General features: G+C 67.4%; 2 protein-coding genes across 3 annotated transcripts; one reads left to right on the top strand and one right to left on the bottom strand.

Moving 5' to 3' along the window:
• Nucleotides 1-764: 764 nt before the first annotated feature.
• CREB3 (cAMP responsive element binding protein 3) lies at nucleotides 765-7,520 on the top strand. 2 transcript variants are annotated; one of them, XM_075917101.2, is made up of 10 exons: nucleotides 765-1,131; nucleotides 3,772-3,909; nucleotides 3,992-4,259; nucleotides 4,360-4,457; nucleotides 4,588-4,680; nucleotides 5,271-5,392; nucleotides 6,008-6,076; nucleotides 6,273-6,357; nucleotides 6,435-6,519; nucleotides 6,710-7,520. In XM_075917101.2, the coding sequence occupies exons 2-10, from the start codon at nucleotides 3,772-3,774 to the stop codon at nucleotides 7,081-7,083; spliced, it is 1,332 nt and encodes a 443-aa protein (XP_075773216.2). In that variant the 5' UTR covers nucleotides 765-1,131; the 3' UTR covers nucleotides 7,084-7,520. The 2 variants fall into 2 exon arrangements, with proteins under 2 accessions (XP_075773216.2, XP_075773217.2); XM_075917102.2 differs by having other exon boundaries at nucleotides 768-1,131; nucleotides 5,271-5,377.
• A 3,005-nt stretch (nucleotides 7,521-10,525) lies between these two features.
• On the bottom strand, nucleotides 10,526-22,070 carry LOC102461030 (avidin-like). The gene is made up of 4 exons (XM_075917093.2): nucleotides 21,820-22,070; nucleotides 20,910-21,120; nucleotides 15,027-15,159; nucleotides 10,526-10,748 (listed from the first exon to the last, which is right to left on the bottom strand). Exons 1-4 carry the CDS (start codon nucleotides 21,907-21,909, stop codon nucleotides 10,715-10,717), a joined length of 468 nt encoding a protein of 155 aa, XP_075773208.2. The 5' UTR covers nucleotides 21,910-22,070; the 3' UTR covers nucleotides 10,526-10,714.
• Nucleotides 22,071-26,462: the final 4,392 nt, after the last annotated feature.

Below are 26,462 nucleotides of genomic sequence, written 5' to 3'. Positions count from 1 at the left end.
GTTTTGAGCATTCACCTGAGCAGACACCCTCAGCAGTGCCCAGCCCCAGCCTGTCCGCCCAGCCTTTGGAAATGTGCCGTAGCATCTGGGCTCCTGGTCCCACGTGGGGACCCCTCATAAAGCTCTAACCATTTAAAAGGGACTGCGCTAGCCTGCCCGCCCGGTGGCGGCACTCCCCATGGGTCGCCCCACACTGGCCCAGCCCTGCACTCCTCCACCCCACGCTTGCTGGGCTCAGCCCTAGGCCCTAGCCCCACCCTAACCCCCATCTGAGCCGTCAGACCCAGCACAGGGCAGCTGCCTGGAGAGCTGTGCAGGGGGGCACTGACCCACAGCTCCATGGAAGCCACCACCAGCTTCCCTGTTTCCACTGGGCTCAGACCCAGCACAGGGCAGCTGCCTGGAGAGCTGTGCCGGGGGGCACTGACCCACAGCTCCATGGAAGCCACCACCAGCTTCCCTGTTTCCACTGGGCTCAGACCCAGCACAGGGCAGCTGCCTGGAGAGCTGTGCAGGGGGGCACTGACCCACAGCTCCATGGAAGCCACCACCAGCTTCCCTGTTTCCACTGGGCTCCTCCCCTTCCCGGGGAGCCTCTGCACCAGACCTGGGGCCCGACAGTGATGCGGCAGTGACATCACAGGGGCCTTCTGACGCAGGCTGGGGGGCAGTGACATCACAGGGGCCTTCTGACGCAGGCTGGGGACAGTGACCTCACAGAGCCCATGGCAAGGGCCAGGTGGCCAGGCTCAGTCCCCCAGCGCTTTGCCCCAGGCCCTGGGGGAGGGGCAGAGCCCCGGGGGTCCGGCACAGCCCGAGTCCAGACCCTGGAAGCGCTGGGGCTCTGCCGGGCCCGGTGAGACTGCCCCGGCTGCATGGGCACCGCTGCGGGGCGGGGCGGAGCCACGCCCCCGTGCCCGGCTCCCACCCCTCGGCCCCCCTGCGCCCTGTCAATCATGCGTAGCTGGGGGCGGGCTCTCAGCGTGTCTGGGTGACATTGCTGCTGGCCAATAGGGATCGGGCCCGCCCCGCGCAACGTAGAGGGAGGGGGTGCGCACGGGCTGCTGGGCCAGGTGACGTCATCCGTGGTGTGTTGGAAGCGGTGTTGCGGGGCGGAAGCTGCCGAACGAGGTACCGGGGTCTGCGCAGCCCCCCCGCGCCCCCCCCCCGGAGAGACCCCCGGCGCCCTCCCCCCGCCCCTCCCCCCCCGGAGAGAACCCCGGCGCCCTGCCCCCGCCCCTCCCCCCCGGAGAGAACCCCGGCGCCCTGCCCCCCGCCCCTCCCCCCGGAGAGAACCCCGGCGCCCTGCCCCCGCCCCTCCCCCCCGGAGAGAACCCCGGCGCCCTGCCCCCCCGCCCCTCCCCCCCGGAGAGAACCCCGGCGCCCTTGCACCTCCCGCCCCTCCCCCCCGGAGAGAACCCCGGCGCCCTGCCCCCGCCCCTCCCCCCCCCCGGAGAGACCCCCGGCGCCCTCCCCTCCGCCCCTCCCCCCCGGAGAGAACCCCGGCGCCCTGCCCCCCGCCCCTCCCCCCCGGAGAGAACCCCGGCGCCCTGCCCCCGCCCCTCCCCCCCGGAGAGAACCCCGGCGCCCTGCCCCCCCGCCCCTCCCCCCCCGGAGAGACCCCCGGCGCCCTTGCACCTCCCGCCCCTCCCCCCCCGGAGAGAACCCCGGCGCCCTGCCCCCCCCCCTCCCCCCCCGGAGAGAACCCCGGCGCCCTGCCCCTCCCCCCCCCCCCGGAGAGAACCCCGGCGCCCTGCCCCCCGCCCCTCCCCCCCGGAGAGAACCCCGGCGCCCTGCCCCCCGCCCCTTCCCCCCCCCGGAGAGACCCCCGGGCCCTTGCTCCCCCCGCCCCTCCCCCCCGGAGAGAACCCCGGCGCCCTTGCACCCCCCGCCCCTCCCCCCCCGGAGAGAACCCCGGCGCCCTGCCCCCGCCCCCCCCCCCGGAGAGAACCCCGGCGCCCTTGCACCCCCCGCCCCTCCCCCCCCGGAGAGACCCCTGGCGCCCTCCCCCCCCGCCCCTCCCCCCCCGGAGAGACCCCCGGCGCCCTCCCCCCCCGCCCCTCCCCCCCCGGAGAGAACCCCGGCGCCCTGCCCCCCCGCCCCTCCCCCCCCGGAGAGAACCCCGGCGCCCTGCCCCCAGCCCCTCCCCCCCCCCCCCGGATAGAACCCCGGCGCCCTGCCCCCGCCCCTCCCCCCCCCGGATAGAACCCCGGCGCCCTGCCCCCCCGCCCCTCCCCCCCGGAGAGAACCCCGGCGCCCTGCCCCCCCGCCCCTCCCCCCCCGGAGAGAACCCCGGCGCCCTGCCCCCCGCCCCTCCCCCCCCGGAGAGAACCCCGGCGCCCTGCCCCTGCCCCTCCCCCCCGGATAGAACCCCGGCGCCCTGCCCCCCCCGCCCCTCCCCCCCCGGAGAGACCCCCGGCGCCCTCCCCCCCCGCCCCTCCCCCCCCCCGGAGAGAACCCCGGCGCCCTGCCCCCCGCCCCTCCCCCCCCGGAGAGAACCCCGGGCTCTTGCACCCCCCGCCCCTCCTCCCGGATAGAACCCCGGCGCCCCGCCCCCCCCACCAGATAGAACCCCGCCGTCTGGTCCCCCGCCCCTCCCCCCGGATAGAACCCCGGCATCCTGTCATCCCCTCCCCCCATGGATAGAATCCCGCCCCGCCCCTCCTGATAGAGCCCTGGGGTCCTGCCCCCCGTTCCCTCTCCCTGCGGAGAGAACCCCAGCCCCTGCGCCTTGCCCCTCCAAATAGAGCCCTGGGGTCCTGCCCCCCGTTCCCTCCCCCTGCGGAGAGAACCCCAGCCCCTGCGCCTTGCCCCTCCTGATAGAGCCCTGGGGTCCTGCCCCCCGTTCCCTCCCCCTGCGGAGAGAACCCCAGCCCCTGCGCCTTGCCCCTCCAAATAGAGCCCTGGGGTCCTGCCCCCCGTTCCCTCCCCCTGCGGAGAGAACCCCAGCCCCTGCGCCTTGCCCCTCCTGATAGAGCCCTGGGGTCCTGCCCCCGCAGACAGGAGCCCGCCTGAGGGCATTGGGGCCATGGGGCAGGCGGGGTGCAGCTCCACACCCAGAGCCCGCTGGCTGGGGCTCGGTTGCAGAGGGAAGGAGGGAGAATGCGCCTGGTGCCCCTGGCCATTGCCCTGGGGCAGCGGTTCCTGGCCACGAGCCTGGGTGCCTGTGGAGAACTAGCCGGAGGCCTGCCCAGCAAAGGGGAGCGTTTGGGGCCCAAGGCAGTAAGGAGGTCGAGGGGCCCTTCTGCCGCTCAGCCCTGTGCTCTCAGCCTTCCCATGGCGCAGCCGGCCGCGTGGGGCTGAGCACGGCCCCTTCGGCGCTGTCCGAACCGCGGTGCCCTGGCGTGGGCCCCTCGCGGGGAGAGACGCTGCGTGTGCGGAGCAGCTTTCGCGACCCTTCCTCCCTGCTGGGCCCGTTCCAGCCAGGCGCTCCCTGGAGCAGCGGGGCCCTGCCTGACCTGGACTGCCAGCAGGCCCCTCCTTCCTGCTCCTCGGCGCCCCACACAGCGATCAGCAGGGCTGCCCCACAAGCGAAGCTGCTGCACCTGTCGGCCGGATCGGGGCCTCGGTGGCGTCAGGCCGGGGCAGAGTCTTGGCTACTTCCCTGGGCCCGGCCCGGCCCGGCCGCCTGCTCGTGGGCCGCAGGGCTCAGGGCGCCCGGCCTCCCGCAGCAGCACGCTCCAGGCCTCGCGTTGCCTGTGGTGCACCGGAGGGGCAGGCGGGAGGTGGCGCTCTCCCCCAGCCCCTGGGTGGCCTGTCTGTCTCGCTCAGATGTCGTGTCCAGCAGAGGTGGCTGCCTTGGCAGAGGAAGAGCTGCTCAGCTTCCTCCTAGCGGGCGATTCCCCCTGTGCGGCGTTCCCAGGGGCCGACGCCAAGCTGCCGGGAGACTGGGGGCTGCTGGAGCCCGAGGTGAGCCTGGTGCCTGGGGTGGGCAGAGCTGAGCCGTGGGAGGGGGCTTGCAGGCCTGTTGAACAGCCACTCTCCTGCGCAGCTCCTGGATGAGAAGGAGGTGGAGGACTTCCTCAGCGCCCTGCTGAGCCCCTTTGGGCAGGGCCACTCGCCCCCCGACAGCGACAGCAGCTTCTCCGAGGACCAGACCGCAGTCCCCATGCCCTGGTCCCCGGCCAGCGACCTGGCCAGCAGCCCTTCCAGCTCGGCCGTGGTGCAGGTGGACCACAGCTACTCCCTCCATCGCGACGGGGCGGTGCTGCAGCGCGCGAGAGCGGAGATGGCAGAAGGAGACATCTTCATTGACCTCGGTGAGGGCCGGCCCCGCGGCCGGAGGCTGCCTGCGGGGGCGGGGTGGCTGGCTGCTATGGGGGTGCCGTGGGTGGAGCCTGACTCTTGTTCCTCTCCCAGATGCGTGGGGGGACCCAGGGGACTCTGGAAGTGCAGAGGAGACGCCAGGAGACATTGCGGTGCCTGTGGATGACTTGGGGCCTGGGTCCCCCGTGCAGGTACTGAGGCCCATGCCCCAGGGACAAGCCCCACCTGCTCCCTGCCTTTCCAGGCCCCCAAACTCCGGCTCAGGGCAGGCTCCCCGCGCCCAGGGTCTCCAGTCTCAGCAGCGAGTCCTTTGTCTTCCAGTCTGGCTTCCCAGAGCTCACCCTGACCGAAGAGGAGAAACGGCTTCTGCAGAAGGAGGGTGTCTCCTTGCCAGCCCACCTGCCCCTGACCAAGGTGAGTCCCCACCAGCCCGGCTGGGAGGGCCAGGCCAGAGACTGATCGTAGCGCTGAGGGGGGCCCTTCCCCACACTCTGGAGCCGGCGAATTGCTCCCCGAATGGAGCTAGGCCCTCCAGCCAGTGCAGCACTAGCTGCTGGGGGCCCGTCCGCTGCTGTGGAGGGACGGGATGGGGGTGCTGCGGAGAGCTGGAGGGCCAGTGAGGTGCGTCTTGATAGTCCTCAGCCTGCTCCCCCGGCGCCCATAGCTCACCCCTCCCCTCTGCGGCCTGGTCATGGTGAGGTGGCGCGAGCTCAGGGCGGGGGTGCATGCACATGCAGACTGGGAGAGCAGAAAGTGCTGTTGGAGCTGAGGCTCTGCCTGGTGGCTCCCCCGTTTCCTGGCGCCCTGGGGGCAGCAGGTCTCGGCAGCCCCAGGAGGCCTTGCCGTCTGGGCCAGGGCTTGCAGCAGGGTTCCCAGCACATGGGCGCTGCCTGCACCCGGCCCCCTGGCAGGCACCTGCCAGCTCCTGAGCTCGGGCGGGGGCGGGCGTGGCTGGGGCGGCTCTGGCCTGGGAGCGTGGCTGGAACTGGAGCTGGCTCTTCCAGGCTGAGGAGCGGCTCCTGAAGAGAGTCCGTCGAAAGATCCGGAACAAGCAGTCGGCCCAGGACAGTCGGCGCAGGAAGAAGGTCTATATGGACGGCTTGGAGAGCAGGTACCGGGGCAAGCGGTGGGTTTGCACCCCGGGGAGCGCCAGGCCAGGGCTGCGAGATGCATTCCCGCCAGTGGCTGTTAGCCGGGCCGGGGTCCCTGGCCTGTGTGTGTCAGGGCTGGGAACGGGCGACATTCCCTGGGGGGTTCCCTGTTCTGTTCATGCCCGCTGGGGCCCCCGCACTGGCCCTGCCGGCACAGGACGCTGGGCTGGTCGGGCTTGGTCTGACCCGGCCTGGCTGCTCTCACGTTCCGTGCGCTGGCAAAGTGGCCAGCTCTGATCGCGGGCTGAGACCGGCCCCTCCTGTGAGCCGCCTTGGGGCCAGCGCAGCCCTGTGTCACGGGGCTGCCAGCTCAGGTGTGGGGGGTGGGTGTCACCCGCCCTGGGACGCCAAGGGCCGGGCTCAGTCCCAGGGTACATCCCCGCTGGCCCGGTCTGCCTGCAAATCGGTGGTAGCCCAGTTCCCCCCATCTGTGTGGGAGCAGTTGGGCTCTGCGCCCCAGCATGTGGCAGTGCAGGGGGAGATGGGGACACCCCCACCTGGCATAGGGCACCCTCAACCCTGCCCAGAGAGCCAGCGGTGCAAACCCCTGCCCCGTCTGACACTTTCCTCTCCCTGTTGCCACTCGGCAGGGTGGTGGCCTGCACGGCGCAGAACCACCAGCTCCAGAAGAAGGTGCAGCTGCTGCAGAAGGAGAACATGTGAGTCGTCCCCCCCCCCCCCCCGCATGGAGACTGGGAAGGGGGCAGCCCCGGGGGAAGGGGAGCGCTTGGCTTCCCGTGACATGGCCCCTCCAGGCAGCACCCCCGCCCTGCCCCGAGAGGGGGCCACGGGGCCCGTGCGGGTGGGGGCAGCCTGGGATGGGGGTGCTCACTCGTGTTTCACACTCGGCCCCAGGTCTCTGCTCGAGCAGCTGCGGAAGCTCCAGGCCCTGGTGCGACAGTCCTCAACCAAGACCACCACCGCCAGCACCTGCATCGTGGTGAGTGGCTGGGCCGCCCCCGGGGCTGGCGGGGCTGGCGTCGCGCCCGTGCTCACGGCTCAGTGCTCTCTCCCCAGGTCCTGCTCCTGTCCTTCTGCCTCATTCTCTCCCCCAGCCTCTACCCGCTGGGAGCCAGGGTGCAGCCGGAGGAGCTCCGAGGGGGTGAGTGGGGCCAGGGGAGAGGCAGGCGTTCTGTGGGTTCCTGGGCTCCCCGTGGGTCCCGGGCTTGGTGCTGTCGTGGTTGCTCGGCTGTCCTGTGCCGTTGCCAGCGGCTGCCCCGTGCGAGCAGGGCCAGGGCAGCCCCCAGCCCGGCCGTGTCCTGGCGCCGGACCGACTCGCCTCTCTCTTGCAGTGCTGTCTCGGCAGATCCGCGAGTACCCCAGTCAGGGGCCCCGGTTTCAGGCAGGAGCCGCCCCGCAGCGGGAGGGGCCCACGCTGGAAGGGCTGACCCTGGAAGCCGAGAAGGCCTCGCTGCCAGGCAGCCTCAATGGCTCCCGGGAGGGGGGCCGGAGCCCGCCCCGGCCAGAGCACAGCGCGGCCGTCAAGAGCAACTCCTCCTCCGACCCTCCGGCAGGGGCTGGCTCGGAGCCGGGTCCTGCCCAGCAGCTGCCTGCGAGGGGCCCCCTGCACTCAGCCGAGGCGGCAGCCTGGGAGCCGGAGAGGCAGGAGTGGGTGGCGCGCACCCCCAGCGTGGTGATCCAGCAGCACCGAGTAGACGAGATGTGAGGGCCGGGGCTACTCACCCCTTATTGACTCAGTTCCTCAAACGGCCCCGGCGCGGGGTCTGCCGTCCGCCCCCAGACCTGAGCTGGGGCAGCTGCCTGTAGTGGGGAGGGGGCTGCAGCCCCTCCCAGCCCCCCAGCACTCTGGGCCAGCTCTGCAGCCGGGCTGGGCCTCACTGGGCTGGGCCCCACTGGGCTGGGCCCCGGGGTCCAGGCCCCTGAGCAATTCCTGCAGCTCCAGGCGCGGATTGCCCAGCCCCCACGCTCCCACAGGCCAGGCCGCGCCCCCCACCCCAGCGGGGGGGTGACAGGCACAGTTCTCTGCCCAGGGCTGTCACCAGCGCGGGGCCTGCCCTGCTGTGGGGATGCACAGAGCCCTGAGGGCTGGTGCCCATGGTGGGGGGCACCGTGGCTTGTGCAATAAAGTGTAAATAAACTGGGCCCCTGTGGCGCTGTCCCTTGTGTGCAGGGGCCCCGCTAGCCCCCCAAGCTGCCCCCGTGCAAGGGGGTCCAGCCTCCCCCTGCCCCCCCCGGTAACTGCCCTGCCCCCGACCGGCCTCCTGCAGGCAGAGGGCCCTGGCCCTACCCCCTCTTCTCCCCCCCCCACCTGTGGCATCTGCACAGTCCCAGGAAGCCAGGCCCAGCCGGCGCGTGGCCTGGGCTGCGCTGGGTGAGGGGTGAAGCCGAGGACGCTGCCCGGAAGCTTGTCCCCAAGAAGGCCCTGGCAGTGGGCAAAGAGGCGCCTGAGTGTCCTAGTCCCTGGGCGGGGGGCAGGAGAGGCCCTTCCCCCACGGTGACAGTGCATGGGGCACCCCTGGGCCCACTTACTGCTGGGGGGGCGGGTTCAGGGGAGTCTGAGCGGTGCCGCAGCATCCCCAGGCCTCTGCCCTTCGCCCTGGGCCTGCCTTGGGGGTGGCAGCTGCCCCTGCTCCCCTGGGGGTTAGTGCCCACTGGGAGCTGGCGGCTGCCAGGAGCGGGGCTGAGCTGCGAGGACCGAGGGAAGCAGCCACGGGGGGGGGCAGAGCGTGCGAGGGCCGAGGGAAGCAGCCACGTGGGGGGGGCAGAGCGTGCGAAGGCCAAGGGAAGCAGCCACGTGGGGGGGGGGCAGAGCGTGCGAGGGCCGAGGGAAGCAGCCATGTGGGGGGGCAGAGCGTGCGAGGGCCGAGGGAAGCAGCCACGTGGGGGGGGACAGAGCGTGCGAGGGCCGAGGGAAGCAGCCACGTGGGGGGGGACAGAGCGTGCGAGGGCCGAGGGAAGCAGCCACGTGGGGGGGGACAGAGCGTGCGAGGGCCGAGGGAAGCAGCCATGTGGGGGGGGCAGAGCGTGCGAGGGCCGAGGGAAGCAGCATGTGGGGGGGGCAGAGCGTGCGAAGGCCAAGGGAAGCAGCCACGTGGGGGGGGGAACAGAGCGTGCGAAGGCCGAGGGAAGCAGCCACGTGGGGGGGCAGAGCGTGCGAGGGCCGAGGTAAGCAGCCACGTGGGGGGGGACAGAGCGTGCGAGGGCCGAGGGAAGCAGCCACGTGGGGGGGGCAGAGAGTGCGAGGGCCGAGGGAAGCAGCCACGTGGGGGGGGACAGAGCGTGCGAGGGCCGAGGGAAGCAGCCACGTGGGGGGGGCAGAGCGTGCGAGGGCCGAGGGAAGCAGCCACGTGGGGGGGGCAGAGCGTGCGAGGGCCGAGGGAAGCAGCCACGTGGGGGGGGACAGAGCGTACGAGGGCCGAGGGAAGCAGCCACGTGGGGGGGGACAGAGCGTACGAGGGCCGAGGGAAGCAGCCACGTGGGGGGGGCAGAGCGTGCGAGGGCCGAGGGAAGCAGCCACGTGGGGGGGGCAGAGCGTGCGAGGGCCGAGGGAAGCAGCCACGTGGGGGGGGCAGAGCGTGCGAAGGCCAAGGGAAGCAGCCACGTGGGGGGGACAGAGCGTGCGAGGGCCGAGGGAAGCAGCCACGTGGGGGGGGCAGAGAGTGCGAGGGCCGAGGGAAGCAGCCACGTGGGGGGGGACAGAGCGTACGAGGGCCGAGGGAAGCAGCCACGTGGGGGGGCAGAGCGTGCGAGGGCCGAGGGAAGCAGCCACGTGGGGGGGGCAGAGCGTGCGAAGGCCAAGGGAAGCAGCCACGTGGGGGGGACAGAGCGTGCGAGGGCCGAGGGAAGCAGCCACGTGGGGGGGGACAGAGCGTGCGAGGGCCGAGGGAAGCAGCCACGCGGGGGGGACAGAGCGTGCGAGGGCCGAGGGAAGCAGCCACGCGGGGGGGACAGAGCGTGCGAGGGCCCAGGGAAGCAGCCACGTGGGGGGGGACAGAGCGTGCGAGGGCCGAGGGAAGCAGCCACGCGGGGGGGACAGAGCGTGCGAGGGCCCAGGGAAGCAGCCACGTGGGGGGGGACAGAGCGTGCGAGGGCCGAGGGAAGCAGCCACGTGGGGGGGACAGAGCGTGCGAGGGCCCAGGGAAGCAGCCACGTGGGGGGGGACAGAGCGTGCGAGGGCCGAGGGAAGCAGCCACGTGGGGGGGGACAGAGCGTGCGAGGGCCGAGGGAAGCAGCCACGTGGGGGGGACAGAGCGTGCGAGGGCCCAGGGAAGCAGCCACGTGGGGGGGACAGCGTGCGAGGGCCGAGGGAAGCAGCCACGTGGGGGGGACAGAGCGTGCGAGGGCCGAGGGAAGCAGCCACGTGGGGGGGACAGAGCGTGCGAGGGCCGAGGGAAGCAGCCACGTGGGAGGGACAGAGCGTGCGAGGGCCCAGGGAAGCAGCCACGTGGGGGGGACAGAGCGTGCGAGGGCCGAGGGAAGCAGCCACGTGGGGGGACAGAGCGTGCGAGGGCCGAGGGAAGCAGCCACGTGGGGGGGACAGAGCGTGCGAGGGCCGAGGGAAGCAGCCACGTGGGGGGGGACAGAGCGTGCGAGGGCCGAGGGAAGCAGCCACGTGGGGGGACAGAGCGTGCGAGGGCCCAGGGAAGCAGCCACGTGGGGGGACAGAGCGTGCGAGGGCCGAGGGAAGCAGCCACGTGGGGGGACAGAGCGTGCGAGGGCCCAGGGAAGCAGCCACTGGGGGGCGGCTCAGACCCAGGCCTAAGGGCCTCTCTAACTCTGGATTGTGGCTCTACCCTCCCTGGCTTGGGTCCACCCCGGGTTCCTCCAGAGCGTCCCGCCACCCGGGCAGGGCGAGGTCTGAGGGGCGGGTCCCAGGGAGAAGGCCACAGACCTGGGCTCTGGTTTCCAGGGGAACAGGTTTATTTGGCTCCTGGCGCCCAGAACCTCCCGGGGTGGCGCCTGCTTGAGGGAAAGGAGCGTCCGGGACGAGCCTGGAGGCGGTTTAGCAAACGGGCGTCTCCTTGGGCCGGGCTCACGGGGAGACTCCGGCACCCCCGGGGAGCCCAGGCGGGGCGGGCGGGACAGACGGCTCCGCGACAGCGACTCCCCAGGGCTGAGAGCGATAAAACACCAGAGACTCCTGTGCCTCCTGCGCTAGAGCTTTATGGGCAGCCCGGGGAGATGGAGCCAGAAACGGGCGACCAGCCCAGCGAGCTGCTCCCTGGGGGCCCAGACAATCCCGGCAGGGCGGGGCCGGAGCCGGGGCTGCAGAGCGTGGTCCTGGGGCTGCTGGGTCACCGGGCGCCGTCGCTCCTCGCGGATTGGCCCCCGCTCCATCATTTGACCCGGGTGAAAATGCTGGTGCCGACCCTGTAGGGAAGCGCAGCGCCTGGGTTACTGCGTGCGGGGCCTGCGCCCAGGGCTGCCCTTACTTGGGGGGCAGGAGGCAGGGCCATGAAGACTGAGAGAGGCCTAAAGAGGCACCTCCTCCAGCTTCAGCCTCCATCTCAGGGGCCGCCCAGACGCCCAGCCCAGGGTGGGAGCAGCCGCACCGCCGTGGCCTCAGGACCACCCAGCCGCACCGCCGTGGCCTCAGAACCACCCAGCCGCACCGCCGTGGCCTCAACCACCCAGCCGCACCGCCGTGGCCTCAGAACCACCCAGCCGCGCCGCCGTGGCCTCAGAACCACCCAGCCGCATCGCCGTGGCCTCAGAACCACCCAGCCGCGCCGCCGTGGCCTCAGAACCACCCAGCCGCGCCGCCGTGGCCTCAGAACCACACAGCCGCGCCGCCGTGGCCTCAGGACCACCCAGCCGCGCCTCCGTGGCCTCAGAACCACCCAGCCGCACCGCCGTGGGGGCAGGGCTCTGCGGAAAGGCCCTTCCCTGCCCTCTGCCTTGGCTCCCAGCGGTGCCCCCACCCTGGGTGGCTCTCTCTCTGGGAACGGCTGTGGCAGGACATGCGCCTGGCCCCTGCCTGACCCACCAGGGATCACTGGCAGCTCTGGGGTGTGCCAGGCCCAGGGACCGCAGCAAACCCTGCCCCCCAGCAAGAGACACGCATCCGTTCCCAGGCCAGTGGAGACCCTTGTGTGTGGATGACACCCTGTGACGGGGGGGGGGGCTGTCTGCTCCGTACCCCGCCTGGCTGCGCTGTGGGATTCCCACGGACTCACCCACCTGTGGGTTGGCCCAGACACCTAGTCCCAGCCTGGGCAGGGAACACGGCTCTTCCCGGGGGAGAGACAAAGGGAGGGAGGCGGAGATGCCACCTGGCTGGGGGCGGGGCCTGGGGCGGGGCAGTCGGAGCGTGGGGAAGCACGGAGGAGACTAAAAGCCAGTACGGGGGTTCAGGGGCCTGTGACCCCGCCCCCCAAGGGCACTAGGGCCGTCGGCCTATCCTGTGCCTGCGCTGGGCTGGATCCTGGAGAAGCAATAAGCCCATTTGTGCTCTCCTGGTGGGCGGAGTCACATCTGGCTGCAGACGGGGTGCAGGGTCGGGGGCTCCCTGACCTGCCGTCACCCCCCTCCCCTGCACAACACAGGCCCTGGGACTGGTCCGACCTTCCTGCATGGCACAGGCCCTAGAGCTTCCCCCAGTTCCTAGAGCCCAGGAACCTCGAGAGGTCAAGTCCAGTCCCCTGGAGTCACGGCAGCACCAAGCACCGTCTAGAGCAGGGTCCGAGTCCCCCGGGGTGCCCGAGAGAGGTCGGGGGGGACGTCAACACACAAAGTCGGAGAAGTGTCAGTGATGATGAATGTTTCTTTTAAGTGTTACAGCACTTCATTATTTTTGTATTTTTTACACCCACAAATGTCACCACCTGCCCGGCTACGATTATGCTGTTTACACAAATGTGTTGCAATGGTAGAAAAAAATGTGAGTGTGTCTGAAAACTGTAGGGGCTGGGGGTACTTGTAACTGTTGAAAAAATGGGTACTTTAAAAAAAGGTTGAGAGAGACTGGTCTAGACCGTCCCTGGCCGGTGTGTCCAGCCTGCTCTTCAGTCTCTCCAGAGACGGGGATTCCACAACCCCCCGGGCGACTCATTCCAGTGTTTGACCCCCTGCCAGGCAGGAAAATTTCCCAATGTCCAGCCTAAACCTCCCCTGCTGCAGTTTCAGCCCCTTGCTGCTTGTCCTGTCCTCAGAGGCCAAGATGAACAAGTTGTTTTCCCTCCTCCTTGTGACGCCCTTTTGGGTACTTGAAAGCCGCTATCATGTCCCCCCTCAGTCTGCTCCTTTCCAAACTAAACAAGCCCAGTTCTTTCAGCCTCCCCCCACAGCCCATGTTCTCTCGACCTCTCATCATTCTCGTTGCTCTTCTCTGTACCCTTTCCAATTTCTCCACATCTTTCTTGAAATGTGGTGCCCAGAACGGGACACAGTACTCCAGCTGAGGCCTAACTAGTGCAGAGTAGAGCGGAAGAATGACTTCTCGTGTCTTGCTCACAACACTCCTGTTAACGCAGCCTAGAATCATGTTTGCTTTCTTTGCAACAGCATCACACTGACGACTCATATTTAGCTTGTGGTCCACTATGACCCCTAGATCCCTTTCTGCCGTACCCCTTCCCAGACCATCACTTCCCATTCTGTGTGTGTGAAACTGATTGTTCCTTCCTAAGTGGAGCACTTTGCATTTGTCCTTATTAAACTTCATCCTATTAGTCGCATGATATTCTTATTGATAAACTAGGCAAATATAACTTAGATAGGGCCACGATAAGGTGGGTGCATAATTGGCTGGATAACCGTAGTCAGAGAGTTGTTGTTAACGGTGCTAAATCCTGCTGGAAAGGATAACAAGTGGAGTTCCGCAAGGGTCTGTTCTGGGACCCGTACTGTTCAATATCTTCATCAATGATGTAGATATTGGGATAGAGAGTACGCTTAGTAAGTTTGCAGATGATACCAAACTGGGTGGGGTTGCAACTTCTTTGGAGGATAGGGACATAATTCAAAATGACCTTAGCAAGTTAGAGAAATGGTCGGAGGTAAACAGGATGAGGTTTAATAAAGAGAAATGCAAAGTGCTCCACTTAGGAAGGAACAATCAGTTCCATACATACAAGATGGGAAGCGACTGTCTAGGAAGGAGCATGGCGGAAAGGGATCTAGGGGTCATAGTGGACCACAAGTTGAATATGAGTCAACAGTGTGATGCTGTTGCAAAAAAAGCAAATATGATTCTAGGTTGTATCAACAGGTGTGTTGTAAGCAAAACTCGTGAAGTCATTCTGCCGCTCTACTCTGCACTAGTTAGGCCTCAGCTGGAGTACTGTGTCCAGTTCTGGGCACCACATCTCAAGAAAGATGTGGAGAAATTGGAAAGGGTACAGAGAAGAGCGACAAGAATGATTAAAGGTCTAGAGAACATGACCTATGAAGCCAGGCTTCATGAACTGGGCTTGTTTAGTTTGGAAAAAAGAAGATTAAGGGGGGACATGAGAGCGGTTTTCAAATATCTAAAAGGGTGTCACAAGGAGGAAGGAGAAAATTTGTTCCTCTTGGTTTCTGAGGACAGGACAAGGAGTAATGGGCTTAAAGTGCAGCAGGGGAGGTTTAGATTGGACATTAGGAAAAAATTCCTAACTGTCAGGGTGGTCAAATATTGGAATAAATTGCCAAGGGAGGTGGTGGAATCTCCCTCTCTGGAGATATTTAAGAACAGGTTAGATAGACATCTGTCAGGGATGGTGTAGACGGAGCTTGGTCCTGCCTTGAGGGCGGGGGGCTGGACTCGATGACCTCTCGAGGTCCCTTCCAGTCCTATTATTCTATGATTCTATTGATCTCAGACCATTTCTCCAATTTGTCCAGATCATTTTGAATTCTGACCTTCTCCTCCAGAGCAGTCGCAACCCCTCCCAGGTTGGCATCATCTGAAAACTTAATAAGAGTCCTCTCTATGCTGATATCTAAATTGTTGATGAAGATATTGAACAGAGCCGGTCCCAGAACAGACCCTGGGGAACCCCACTTGTTATGCCTTTCCAGCCTGACTGGGAACTGTTAATAGCTCCTCTCTGAGACCAGTTATCCAGCCAGTTCTGCACCCACCTTACAGTAGCCCCATCTCGGTTGCAGTTCCCTAGTTTATTGATAGAAGGTCATGAGAGACCAGTCATGCCTTAGGGTACGTCTAGACTACATGGCTCTGGCGCCAGAGGCATGTAGATGAGGCTACCAGACATAGGAAAATGAAGCGGTGATTTAAATAATCACCGCTTCATTTAAATTTACCTGGCTGCCGCGCTGAGCTGATCAGCTGTTTGCCGGCTCAGCGCGATGGTCTGGACGCGCGGGTGGCGACATCAAAGGTATTTGTCGACCACCCAGGTAAACCTCCTGGGACTCGTTATCCTATCGAAGAAGCGATCAGGTTGGTTTGACGTGATTTGTTCTTTACCAATCCATGCTGGCTGTCACCTGTCACCTTATTATCTTCCAGATGCTGGTGAGTCTGGGCTGGGAGCCCGGCCCGGCCCTGCCCCATCCCACTCGGGGGTCCCGTACCCCCAGCAGTGGCCCAGCTCGGAGCCGGGGTCGGGATCCCAGCCAGGCCACAGCCCTGAGCAGTGACGGGGCCAGGCCCTGCCGTCCCGCTCCGCAGGCAGCACCCGGCCAGGTGTGCCCAGCACCCACCTGGTGGCTCTCCAGTCGCTGCGTGAGTCTCTGACCTCCTCGCGCAGCAGCCAGGCCGTGTGCAGCGTCTCCGCGCCCTGCTCGCCCTGGAAGCACTGGCCCACGAAGACGGTCACCGAGTCCGGCGGAGACTCTGGTGGGCGGGAGCAACCGGCTCAGCGCCCGAGGCACGGCACTGACCCCTCCCGCTGGGCCCGCTGCGGGCGCCCCACTGCTGGAGCCAGTCCGGGGGCTCAGGGCAGTGACCCACCCCGAGGGCGCGAGGGCACTGAGGGAGGGGGCAGGGAACAGGACAGAGCACAGCACCCTGCCCCACACTCAGCCCACTGCCCCCTGCCCCACACTCACCCCCACTGCCCCCTGCCCCACACTCACCCCCACTCTCACCCCCACCACCCCGTCGCACACTCACCCCCACCTCCCCCTGCCCCACACTCACTCCACTGCTCCCTGCCCCACACTCACCCCCACTCTCACCCCCACCACCCCGTCGCACACTCACCCCCACCTCCCCCTGCCCCACACTCACTCCACTGCTCCCTGCCCCACACTCACCCCCACTCTCACCCCCACCACCCCGTCCCACACTCACCCCCACCTCCCCCTGCCCCACACTCAGCCCACTGCTCCCTGCCCCACACTCACCACCACTGCCCCCTGCCCCACACTCACCCCCACGCTCACCCCCACCACTTCCTGCCCCACACTCACCCCCACCTCCCCCTGCCCCACACTCATCCCCACTCTCACCCCCACCACTTCCTGCCCCACACTCACCCCCACCTCCCCCTGCCCCACACTCATCCCCACTCTCACCCCCACCTCCCCCTGCCCCACACTCACCCCCACTCTCACCCCCACCACTTCCTGCCCCACACTCACCCCCACCTCCCCCTGCCCCACACTCATCCCCACTCTCACCCCCACTACTTCCTGCCCCACACTCACCCCCACCGCCTCCTGCCCCACACTCACCGCTCCCTGCTCTACACTCATTCCCACCACCTCCTGGTCCCGAAGCCCCCTGCCCCATACTAACCGTCATGCCCCTGGGTCTGTGGCTCCCAGCCCCACACACACGTGGCCCCCTGGGCCCGACGCCCTCTTCCCCACACTAATCCACACAGCCCCCTGCCCCACACTCACCACATTTCAGACCCCATTAAAACCCACTTTTGCCTGCAGGGCAAACAGATGACCTGGTGCTCCCCTTCCCCCAACCGCTGCCCAGACAGGAAGCAGCACCTGCCCTGCAGGCCTCGCACCTGCAGACACACCGCGGGCGCTGGCAAGAGCAGCAATGAGACAGCGTCTCTGAGCAGTGCGACCAGCCCCCCGCAGCTGTGCTGAGCCGGGCGCTGGGGCCTGTGGGCTGCGCCGCGGCAGCGTCCTGGCCAGGGGCGGCGGTGGCAGGCTGGGCACTAAGGGACGTTGAAGAGGTGACTTTCAAACCTGGTCTCAGAGCAGCCCCACCTGCCTGCCACGGTTCCGAGCTGGGTCCCCCTGGCTCCCAGTGACGGGCCCGCTAGCTGGTAAAATCGGCCTCCAGCCCTGTGGCTGGAAGTGGGAACTTTGAACCCCCAGCAGCGCCGCTGGGTGCTGGGCCCATCCCAGTCCTGTCAGGGTCTCCCCCGCCCCCCGGCTTTGCAGCCGTCGATCCTTTCGCCATGGCAATTCCCTGTTGTGCTACTGGCCGCCTGCAGCGTCTGCCTGCCCCTCAGGAGTTACCTGGTTTCAGGGCTGGTGGAAGGGGACTCCGAGTTGGGCCACGAAGGCCACGTCCACGTCACTGTGGAAAGTGTGACAGCTGCCACCTGGGCCCTGCCCCAGGCACGTCCTGGCCTTGCAGTGTGAGCGACAGAGCTCGTGTCTGTCACACTCACGTCTGCCACAGCCCAAGGACATGTACCCCACTGGCCAGGGCATTGCAGGAGCATCAGCACGTTCCCAGTGTGCACTGTTGCCGGGCTGGCTGGCTGGGAGGGGTTCCACGCACTTAGAGATCCCCCTCACTGAGCCTTCCCCTGCGGCTCCTTCCCCCAGACCCATCTGCTTCCAGCCTCTATGCTTCATGCAACGTTTGGCTTCACCATCACCTCCTGTCTGCCGTGCACCGCGCCTGCCGGGGCTGCCCCGTGACCCCAATGGCTCCAGGCCTGGGAAGGAGAAGGGAGGGCTGGCCAGCGTTCGGTGACTAAAGGGTTAAACTCAGGGAGCTAGGGGGTGTTGGTGGGGCCCAGGAGAGCCAATGGGGGAAGGTGCCGAGATTTGAATGGGAGGATAAAGCTGCCGGCTGTTTCCTTTGGGTGAGGTTTCTAAGGCAGGAGATGGGGGAACAAGATGAATTGAACCAGGCAGAACTCCAAGCCATGCCGGGCATGGACCGGACCCTGACGTACGGCGCGTGAGTAGAGAGGGAAATGCCTAGTTAGTTGTGATCAGGTTCTTGTCTTTGTTTTGTTGTTTGGTTAAATGTCCCTGTGCTAATCCATGAGCCTCCCTTCACTGTATCTAAGCTGCGCCCAGAGACCCCATTTTAATCCGTTCTTCTCTCTGTGACACCCAGCAACCGAGTCTGCGTTACCGGTCTCCCTTTTGTTTTGGCAATAAAATCATCTTTCTAAGGCCATGATTTGATTCTTGTGCCTGGGAAGGTGGCAGGAGGGCTGTGTGTCTGCCGAACACGGGGAGGCTGCTAGCTGGGACTGCCGCTTGTTTTCTCTCTCTGTCTTCAAGCTCCCTTGTGGGGGGGGGGGGGGAGGGGGTGTCTGCCTCTGGATGAAGTTCAAGTGCTTCTCCCTGGGTCTAAGAAGAAGGGTCTTTCACACTCAGTGGTGGCTGCTGGTCTCCCAGGGCCAGGGGCCTGTGACCTTGGGGAGCTATTTAAAGCAGAAGTCTCTAGAGACGAGGCTTTTACGGTCTCGTGCAGGCCCCCACCTTCTGCACTCGGAGTGCCAGAGTGGGAGCAGCCCTGACAAGGCCTCTCGCTGGCCGAGGTTCAGGCTTGCTCTGTCCACTGCCCTGCTCCCAGCTGAGCCCGAGTCGCCCAACTGCCTGGACACCAGCCCCTAGCAGTCCATTGCCTCACGGGGCAGACAGCCCTGTCCTGCTGGCCCTCCCCTCACGCCTGACCCCCTCCACACTCCTGGAGACCATCCCTGCCCCACAGTGGGGAATGAGAGCCCAGGGTCTGCCGGCCGGCCCTCCCCTCATGCCTGCCCACCCCCCACAGGCCACACACCCCTGGAGACCAGCCCTGCCCCACAGTGGGGAATGAGAGCCCAGGGTCTGCCAGCTGGCCCTCCCCTCATGCCTGCCCACCCCCCACAGGCCACACACCCCTGGAGACCAGCCCTGCCCCACAGTGGGGAATGAGAGCCCAGGGTCTGACAGCCGGCCCTCCCCTCATGCCTGCCCACCCCCCACAGGCCACACACCCCTGGAGACCAGCCCTGCCCCACAGTGGGGAATGAGAGCCCAGGGTCTGACAGCCGGCCCTCCCCTCATGCCTGCCCACCCGCCACAGGCCACACACCCCTGGAGACCAGCCCTGCCCCACAGTGGGGAATGAGAGCCCAGGGTCTGACAGCCGGCCCTCCCCTCATGCCTGCCCACCCCCCACAGGCCACACACCCCTGGAGACCAGCCCTGCCCCACAGTGGGGAATGAGAGCCCAGGGTCTGACAGCCGGCCCTCCCCTCATGCCTGCCCACCCGCCACAGGCCACACACCCCTGGAGACCAGCCCTTCCCCACAGTGGGGAATGAGAGCCCAGGGTCTGCCGGCCGGCCCTCCCCTCATGCCTGCCCACCCCCCACAGGCCACACACCCCTGGAGACCAGCCCTGCCCCACAGTGGGGAATGAGAGCCCAGGGTCTGACAGCCGGCCCTCCCCTCATGCCTGCCCACCCGCCACAGGCCACACACCCCTGGAGACCAGCCCTGCCCCACAGTGGGGAATGAGAGCCCAGGGTCTGCCGGCCGGCCCTCCCCTCATGCCTGCCCACCCCCACAGGCCACACACCCCTGGAGACCAGCCCTGCCCCACAGTGGGGAATGAGAGCCCAGGGTCTGACAGCCGGCCCTCCCCTCATGCCTGCCCACCCGCCACAGGCCACACACCCCTGGAGACCAGCCCTTCCCCACAGTGGGGAATGAGAGCCCAGGGTCTGCCGGCCGGCCCTCCCCTCATGCCTGCCCACCCCCACAGGCCACACACCCCTGGAGACCAGCCCTGCCCCACAGTGGGGAATGAGAGCCCAGGGTCTGACAGCCGGCCCTCCCCTCATGCCTGCCCACCCGCCACAGGCCACACACCCCTGGAGACCAGCCCTGCCCCACAGTGGGGAATGAGAGCCCAGGGTCTGTCGGCCGGCCCTCCCCTCATGCCTGCCCACCCCCCACAGGCCACACACCCCTGGAGACCAGCCCTGCCCCACAGTGGGGAATGAGAGCCCAGGGTCTGCCGGCCGGCCCTCCCCTCATGCCTGCCCACCCCCCACAGGCCACACACCCCTGGAGACCAGCCCTGCCCCACAGTGGGGAATGAGAGCCCAGAGTCTGCCAGCCGACCCTCCCCTCATGCCTGCCCACCCCCCACAGGCCACACACCCCTGGAGACCAGCCCTTCCCCACAGTGGGGAATGAGAGCCCAGAGTCTGCCAGCCGACCCTCCCCTCATGCCTGCCCACCCCCACAGGCCACACACCCCTGGAGACCAGCCCTGCCCCACAGTGGGGAATGAGAGCCCAGAGTCTGCCAGCTGGCCCTCCCCTCATGCCTGCCCACCCCCACAGGCCACACACCCCTGGAGACCAGCCCTTCCCCACAGTGGGGAATGAGAGCCCAGAGTCTGCCAGCCGACCCTCCCCTCATGCCTGCCCACCCCCCACAGGCCACACACCCCTGGAGACCAGCCCTGCCCCACAGTGGGGAATGAGAGCCCAGGGTCTGCCAGCTGGCCCTCCCCTCATGCCTGCCCACCCCCCACAGGCCACACACCCCTGGAGACCAGCCCTGCCCCACAGTGGGGAATGAGAGCCCAGAGTCTGCCAGCTGGCCCTCCCCTCATGCCTGCCCACCCCCCACAGGCCACACACCCCTGGAGACCAGCCCTGCCCCACAGTGGGGAATGAGAGCCCAGGGTCTGCCTGCCGACCCTCCCCTCATGCCTGCCCACCCCCCACAGGCCACACACCCCTGGAGACCAGCCCTGCCCCACAGTGGGGAATGAGAGCCCAGAGTCTGCCAGCCGACCCTCCCCTCATGCCTGCCCACCCCCCACAGGCCACACACCCCTGGAGACCAGCCCTGCCCCACAGTGGGGAATGAGAGCCCAGGGTCTGCCTGCCGACCCTCCCCTCATGCCTGCCCACCCCCCACAGGCCACACACCCCTGGAGACCAGCCCTGCCCCACAGTGGGGAATGAGAGCCCAGGGTCTGCCAGCTGGCCCTCCCCTCATGCCTGCCCACCCCCCACAGGCCACACACCCCTGGAGACCAGCCCTGCCCCACAGTGGGGAATGAGAGCCCAGGGTCTGCCAGCTGGCCCTCCCCTCATGCCTGCCCACCCCCCCACAGGCCACACACCCCTGGAGACCAGCCCTGCCCCACAGTGGGGAATGAGAGCCCAGGGTCTGCCTGCCGACCCTCCCCTCATGCCTGCCCACCCGCCACAGGCCACACACCCCTGGAGACCAGCCCTGCCCCACAGTGGGGAATGAGAGCCCAGGGTCTGCCAGCTGGCCCTCCCCTCATGCCTGCCCACCCCCCACAGGCCACACACCCCTGGAGACCAGCCCTGCCCCACAGTGGGGAATGAGAGCCCAGGGTCTGCCTGCCGACCCTCCCCTCATGCCTGCCCACCCCCACAGGCCACACACCCCTAAACCGCCACTTCACAGTGAAGCCGAAGGTGGGCTGCTCTTGCCGGTTGGCGTCGTGCTGGACTCCGTGCAGGGGCGAGAGCAAGACGCCCGCCCTGGGGGCCATGGTGGCAGGGAGGTAGGAGCCTGAGAACTCCCCAGTCTCGCTGAGCCCAGAGATGATCATCTTGCAGCCCAGGCTGCTCTTCCAGGAGCCGGACAGGACGCACTGGAAAGGGAGGCGCCTGGTCAGCCCACACATGGCCGGGTCAGGTGCTCAGCCGAGCCTGGGACCCGCGAGCCCAGACCACAGAGCCGGAGAGGAGCCACAAAGTGTTGGCTGGTCTCTGCTTCCTGAGCTCCCGGAAAGCGCCCCTCCCCCCCACGCCTCCCCACTTATCTCGGGCTCTTCCCGGCGGGGGTGCCACCCGAAATGCAGCTAACGGGGCTGGAGCCGAGCTCTGCTACCGCTCACAGGCCTGTCTCTCGCTCAGTGGCCAGCCCCTGGCAGCGATGGCCCCTCTCCCTGCCCCAGCGGAGCCCTCGGGGTGCAACAGCCCTGGGTTCACACCCTGGGTAATCGTGACGTGAGCAGGGGCTGCAGGCAGCGTCCGGAGGCTGGCTGGGCGGGGAGAGACCTGGCGTCTGTCAGTGCAGCAGGTGCCTGGTTTGCGCCGATTTGCCGGATAGTCAGGGCTGGGAGAGGTGAGCAGCCCAGCAAGGGGGAGGTGAGGGACCCGCCCCAGCCCCCTTTGTAGGGGACTTGCCCAATGAACAGGGCTAAACAGGCTTCATGAGGAGCCTCTTCCCTGCACCAGTGGGGCTGGAGCTGGGTTTCTCCCCCGCTGGCTGGGAGCTGAAATCACTGGGAGACTCAGCCCTGGAGCCAGCCCCCCAGCTCCCCTTGCCCAGCCGCGCCTGCCGGTACCTTTCTCGGCGCAGTGGTGCCAAGCGTCACGGCGGCACCAGGGGTCACCAGAGCCAGGGCGAGGAGCAGAGCGACCAGGGTTTTCCCCATTGTGCAGGCAGAACCCAGCTGAGCCTGTGGCCAGGCCGATGTCTGGGGCACCCGCCAGGTCCTGCCCTTATATCCCCCAGGGCCGCCAGGCTGCAACCCGAGCTGCGCGCCCCTCCCAGAAACAGGCGCCTCAGCTGTTTGCGCTGTGCCCGTGGCAGCCTGCGGGGTGAGTGAGTGGGGCAGGGGGCTGCATTCGCTGGCTCCTGAGGCTCTGCCGCCCTGTGACTCTCTGGCAGCGAGCTGAGGCGTGTGACCCAGCGGTGAGCCGAGAGCCCGGCTATAGATAGAGCCCAGTGACCGGCGGTGCCAGGTGGGACGGCGCCCCGCTCCGAGAGCTGCGTCCTGCCATGACCATGGGGGACTGCGAGGCCACGTTGCCCTGCGCCGCCGGGGGCAGCGTCTCCCTGTGCCAGGCGGGGGGCCTGGGCACGGGCGGGCCAGCAGATGTCCCGGTTCACAAGGGACAGTCCAGCAGGTGCGGCAGCGTTTTCTTAAACCGGGTAAATTGTCCCGCGCCGCCTGCGCCCCCTCAGGACGTGCAGCTGCAGGATCCGCACTGGCCATGCGCCTGCCCACCGGGGGAGTGGGGACCAGTGGCCAGCAATGGCGGGGGGGTGTCATGGAGTGGGGGGGAGTCCCCCAGAGGGGACGCTCAGCCGGCAGGGAGTGCAGAAGGTTTATTGGTTCCCAGGGACCCAGCACAGCCTGGGATCGCTGTTAACACAGGAACCAGGAGACGTCTGTGCTATTCCTCCCGGGGGGAGGGGAGGAGCACTGGCCCTGTTCCCCCCCTTCCAGCTCTATACCCCCTCTCTCACCCTAAAACCAGCCGAGAGTGACTCCTCCCCCAGGCTCTAGTCCCCAGCCTGGGGTCAGCCCTGCCAACCCCTCCCTGTCCAGATAGTGTTGCCATGCCCAGGGAAACTGAGGCGCGCACACAACTGGCATTATTACAGAACAGCCCAGGACAGCAGAATCACAGACACCCCGCAAGGCAAACAGTGACTGCAGCCCCTGCTTCCGCACAGCTCTCCCCCCTTTGAGACCGATCCGAGCAGGATCACTCAGCTGGTGGCCTGGGGAAGTCCCACGCCCCACTCCAGGCGAAGGTGTCGGCTGTGACATCGGTGCTCTCCTTCGCATGGACACTCCGTGCCCTCGTCCTGCCAGAGCTGGCTCCATCTCAGCGGCTTGGCGCTGGCCCGTCATCTGGTGCAGCCAGGCTGGTGGGAGGGGCACGGTGACACGCCGCCCAGACAGACACGGCTGCAGCTTTCCCCAGGCCCACCCCAGGGCCAGGCCGCCTGCTCTCTGGCCATGTCGCTCAGCTCCCAGGGCAGCCGCTCGGCGCCAGCTGGTTAGTCTTTAAAGTGCTGCATCGTCCTGCCTTTTGTTCCACTTGGGATCAGTTTGCATCAGCCCCACCCCAGCCCAGTGTCCATCCTTCTTGGGGACCAGCCCCACGGGAGAGGCCCAGGGGCTGGAGGACGGTTGGATCTGCCCTAGCGCCAGCATGTCCTGGACCTCTCTCTCCAGGTCCTGGGCCGTCTTCTCCGTGGCTCCGAGCGGGGAGCAGCGCACCAGAGGGTGCCTGTCTCCACCCGGTGGACAGCCAGGTTGGTGAGACCAGGAGTGTCGGAGAACAGCTGCTGGCGGGAGCGCAGCACCTCCCGGGTCTCGGCCTGCTGGGCCGGGGTGAGCTGGCCCGAGAGGGCAATTGACTCCAGCACAGAGGCCGCTCTGGTCCCAGAGAACAGCCACGAGGGGGGCGTCTTCCTGCACACGGCCAGCACCACATTCTCCCTGCCCCAGTACGGCCATGGTGCCCCCGCTGGCTGCGCATCCGGCCGGACAGCTCCACCACAGGATTCACCTGCTTGGTGACCTGCAAGGGGCCGGCCCAGGCTGCTTGCAGCTTGTTCTTCTGCACGGGGCTGAGACCTGCTGCGATGTAGTGGGCAGGCCATACACGCTGGGCCTGGGGCTGACCCCTACTGACCGGCATCTGGAGCACGGCCCAGCAGGACGGCTGCGGAAGGTCAGGTAGGCAAAGACCCGACCCGTCCGACCAGTTGAGGGCAGGGCGGGAACAAAGGCAGGGAGGTTTCAGGGAAGGAGCAGGAGCTGGCTGGGAACATGAAGGGAGCAGCCTAAGCTGAGGACTGAGGGTCTAGGGGCGATGGACCCATAACCCAAGGGGGCTGAGGCATCCTGGCCCTGACTCCTGTAGCCACCTCACGGCTGTGCTGGGCCGTGTCCTGGAGAAGCAATAGCCCCCCTGTTCTACTGGCTGGTGGAGTCTGTTCTGGCTGCTATGGGGCTGCAGGATCGGGGGGAACCCCAACGCGCCATCACACCCATCTCCTGGCCCCACTGGTGCTGGCATGGGCCCTTGTGCTGTGGTCGTACCAGCCCTTCTGCTGCCCTCGGGCTCTGCCAGGGTCTTCCTGGCCGGGCCCACGAGCTCCGCGAGCCTTTCCCGGAAAGCCAGGACGTCCCCCACCCCCGACGCTCCATCCAGGTAGGCCTCCCCCTCCCAGAACTCTCTCAGCAAGCCCAGGGGTCCCCTCCCCCTTCTGCACCATGGCTCACACAGGGAGAACCCGGTGGCCTCTTGGGGCATCTCCCTGTGTGCAGACAGCGGGTGGGGCAGATACTTGTCCCAGTCCTGCGGGTGCCGGAGCATAAAGGCCTCCAGCATCCTCTTCAGGGTCCCCTGGAACCTCCCCACCAGCCCGTTGGTCTGGGGATGATACGCTGGGGTCCAGGTGAGCCGGGCCCCGTGCGTCTCCCACCAGCACCGGAGCGGGGCCGACATGAAGTGGGACCCCTGGTCCGTGAGGACTCCTGGGGGACCCCCCTGCTGAAAATGGTAGAGCCACGACCTTGGGGTGGCAGGTAGCGTAATCCACCACTACCGGGATGTATTTCTTCCCCGTCCGGGTCGCCTTGCTGAGGGGACCTGCTAGAGCCATCGCCACCTCTGGAAAGGCTCCTCTATGATGGGCAGAGCCTCAAAGAAGCTTTCCTCCTCTCCCGGGTCTCCCCAGCTCTGGCAGTATCGCTGCACGGCCGCGAAGATCCCCGGCCAGTAACAGTTCTGTTGGGTGCGCGGGATCCCATGGCGGGACCTCATGGGCCAGGTGCAGCAGCCTGTGCGGTACCTTTGGAGACCCACCAGCTGCCACTGGACCCCCCGTGACCCCACTTTCCCTGGGGGAGCCATTCCCAGTGCAGGAATCCCCTCTCCCAAGGAACCTCTCCCAGCAGCCGCCCCCAGGGCTGAGCTGTGCCGAGGCCCATCCGGTCCCTCAGCCTCTGCAAGGAGGGGTCTGCCTGCCCCTCGGCCTGGAGTTCAGCCGCTGGGGCAGGGACGGGGACCTGTTCCCCCTCACTGCCTGGGTCCAAGGGCTGTGTCCCTGGGGCCCCTGTGTCTGTTGGGATGGGGCCCTGCGCCCCTTGCAAGGAGCCGGCCCCATGGGCAGGGACACGGGCCCCTCGCTGGTTCTGGGCACTGTGGGGTCCTTCCGGCCAATCCGCAAGGTCCCGGTGCACCCCCTTCCTTGGGGCCCTCTTTACCCCCCCCATTTCAGATGCACTTGAGCCACAGGCACCTTGAACGGGGTCTATGCCTGTCAGGGTCACGTGGGTGTCGGGCACCGTGTGGTCTGGCTGGGCCAGCGTCACCTCCACCCCCATGTCCCAGTAGCCCATCACTTCCTTGCCCTCCACCTCCAGGGGCAGGAGGCTCGTGCTCCGCAGGGGCCGCCCTGCCCCACCCGGTACTCGGAGAGACCCACCTCCGGAGTGTCAGGTCTCCCAGGGGAGCTGGCCTGAGCAGCCTCCCACCCCTGAGCTGAGGGTGGCCTGCCAGCCCCCGCCCCCAGGGCAGCCTGCTCCTCCCCGAGCCCCAGCCAGTTAACCCTGGTTGTGGGGCCTGTCCAGGGGCTTGGGGCACTGAGCCCGTTTGTGGCCCCTTTGCCCGCAGCGATGGCAGGTCAGGTCCTTTGGGTCCCTTCAGGCCGGCTGCTCTGCCCAGGTACTGGCTGGCCCTCTGGGGGAGAACTGCTGGGCCCCCCTTCCTGGGTTCGCCCCATAGGCGCTTCCCCCAGTCGCACAGCCAAGAACCGGTCTCTCCAGCCCTCCCTCTCACACCCGGACCGGCTGTCAGCCAGCTTCCCCGCGCCCTGTGGGTCCTCCGGCTTCCTGTCCTTCAGCCACCGGCGGCTGAGCACGCTGTATAGAACCGGCCCACGCCCATCCACTTAACCAGGTCCCCTGCGGTCTGGGCCCCGGCCCCAAACACCCACTTGCGGCAGTATTGCGCCAGGTGGGCCAGGGCCACGTAGGCCTCCGTAGGGTCCTTCTGTGCCCCCTGGAACTTTTCCCTGCACGTCCCAGGGGTCAGCCCGGACTTGTGCTGCAGGGCCTGTTTGACCCGTTCATCGTCGCCCGGCTGCAGCCCCTCCAGCTGGCCGAGCACCCCTGCGGCCTCCTGACCCGGTAAGGGGGTGAGCGGCTGGAGCCGGTCGGCTGGGGGCCTGGTGCAGCTC

Source organism: Pelodiscus sinensis, chromosome 6, assembly GCF_052426305.1.
Source record: "Pelodiscus sinensis isolate ZL-2025 chromosome 6, ASM5242630v1, whole genome shotgun sequence".
Taxonomy (NCBI): domain Eukaryota; kingdom Metazoa; phylum Chordata; order Testudines; family Trionychidae; genus Pelodiscus; species Pelodiscus sinensis.
This window is presented reverse-complemented; position numbering and strand designations above follow the sequence as displayed.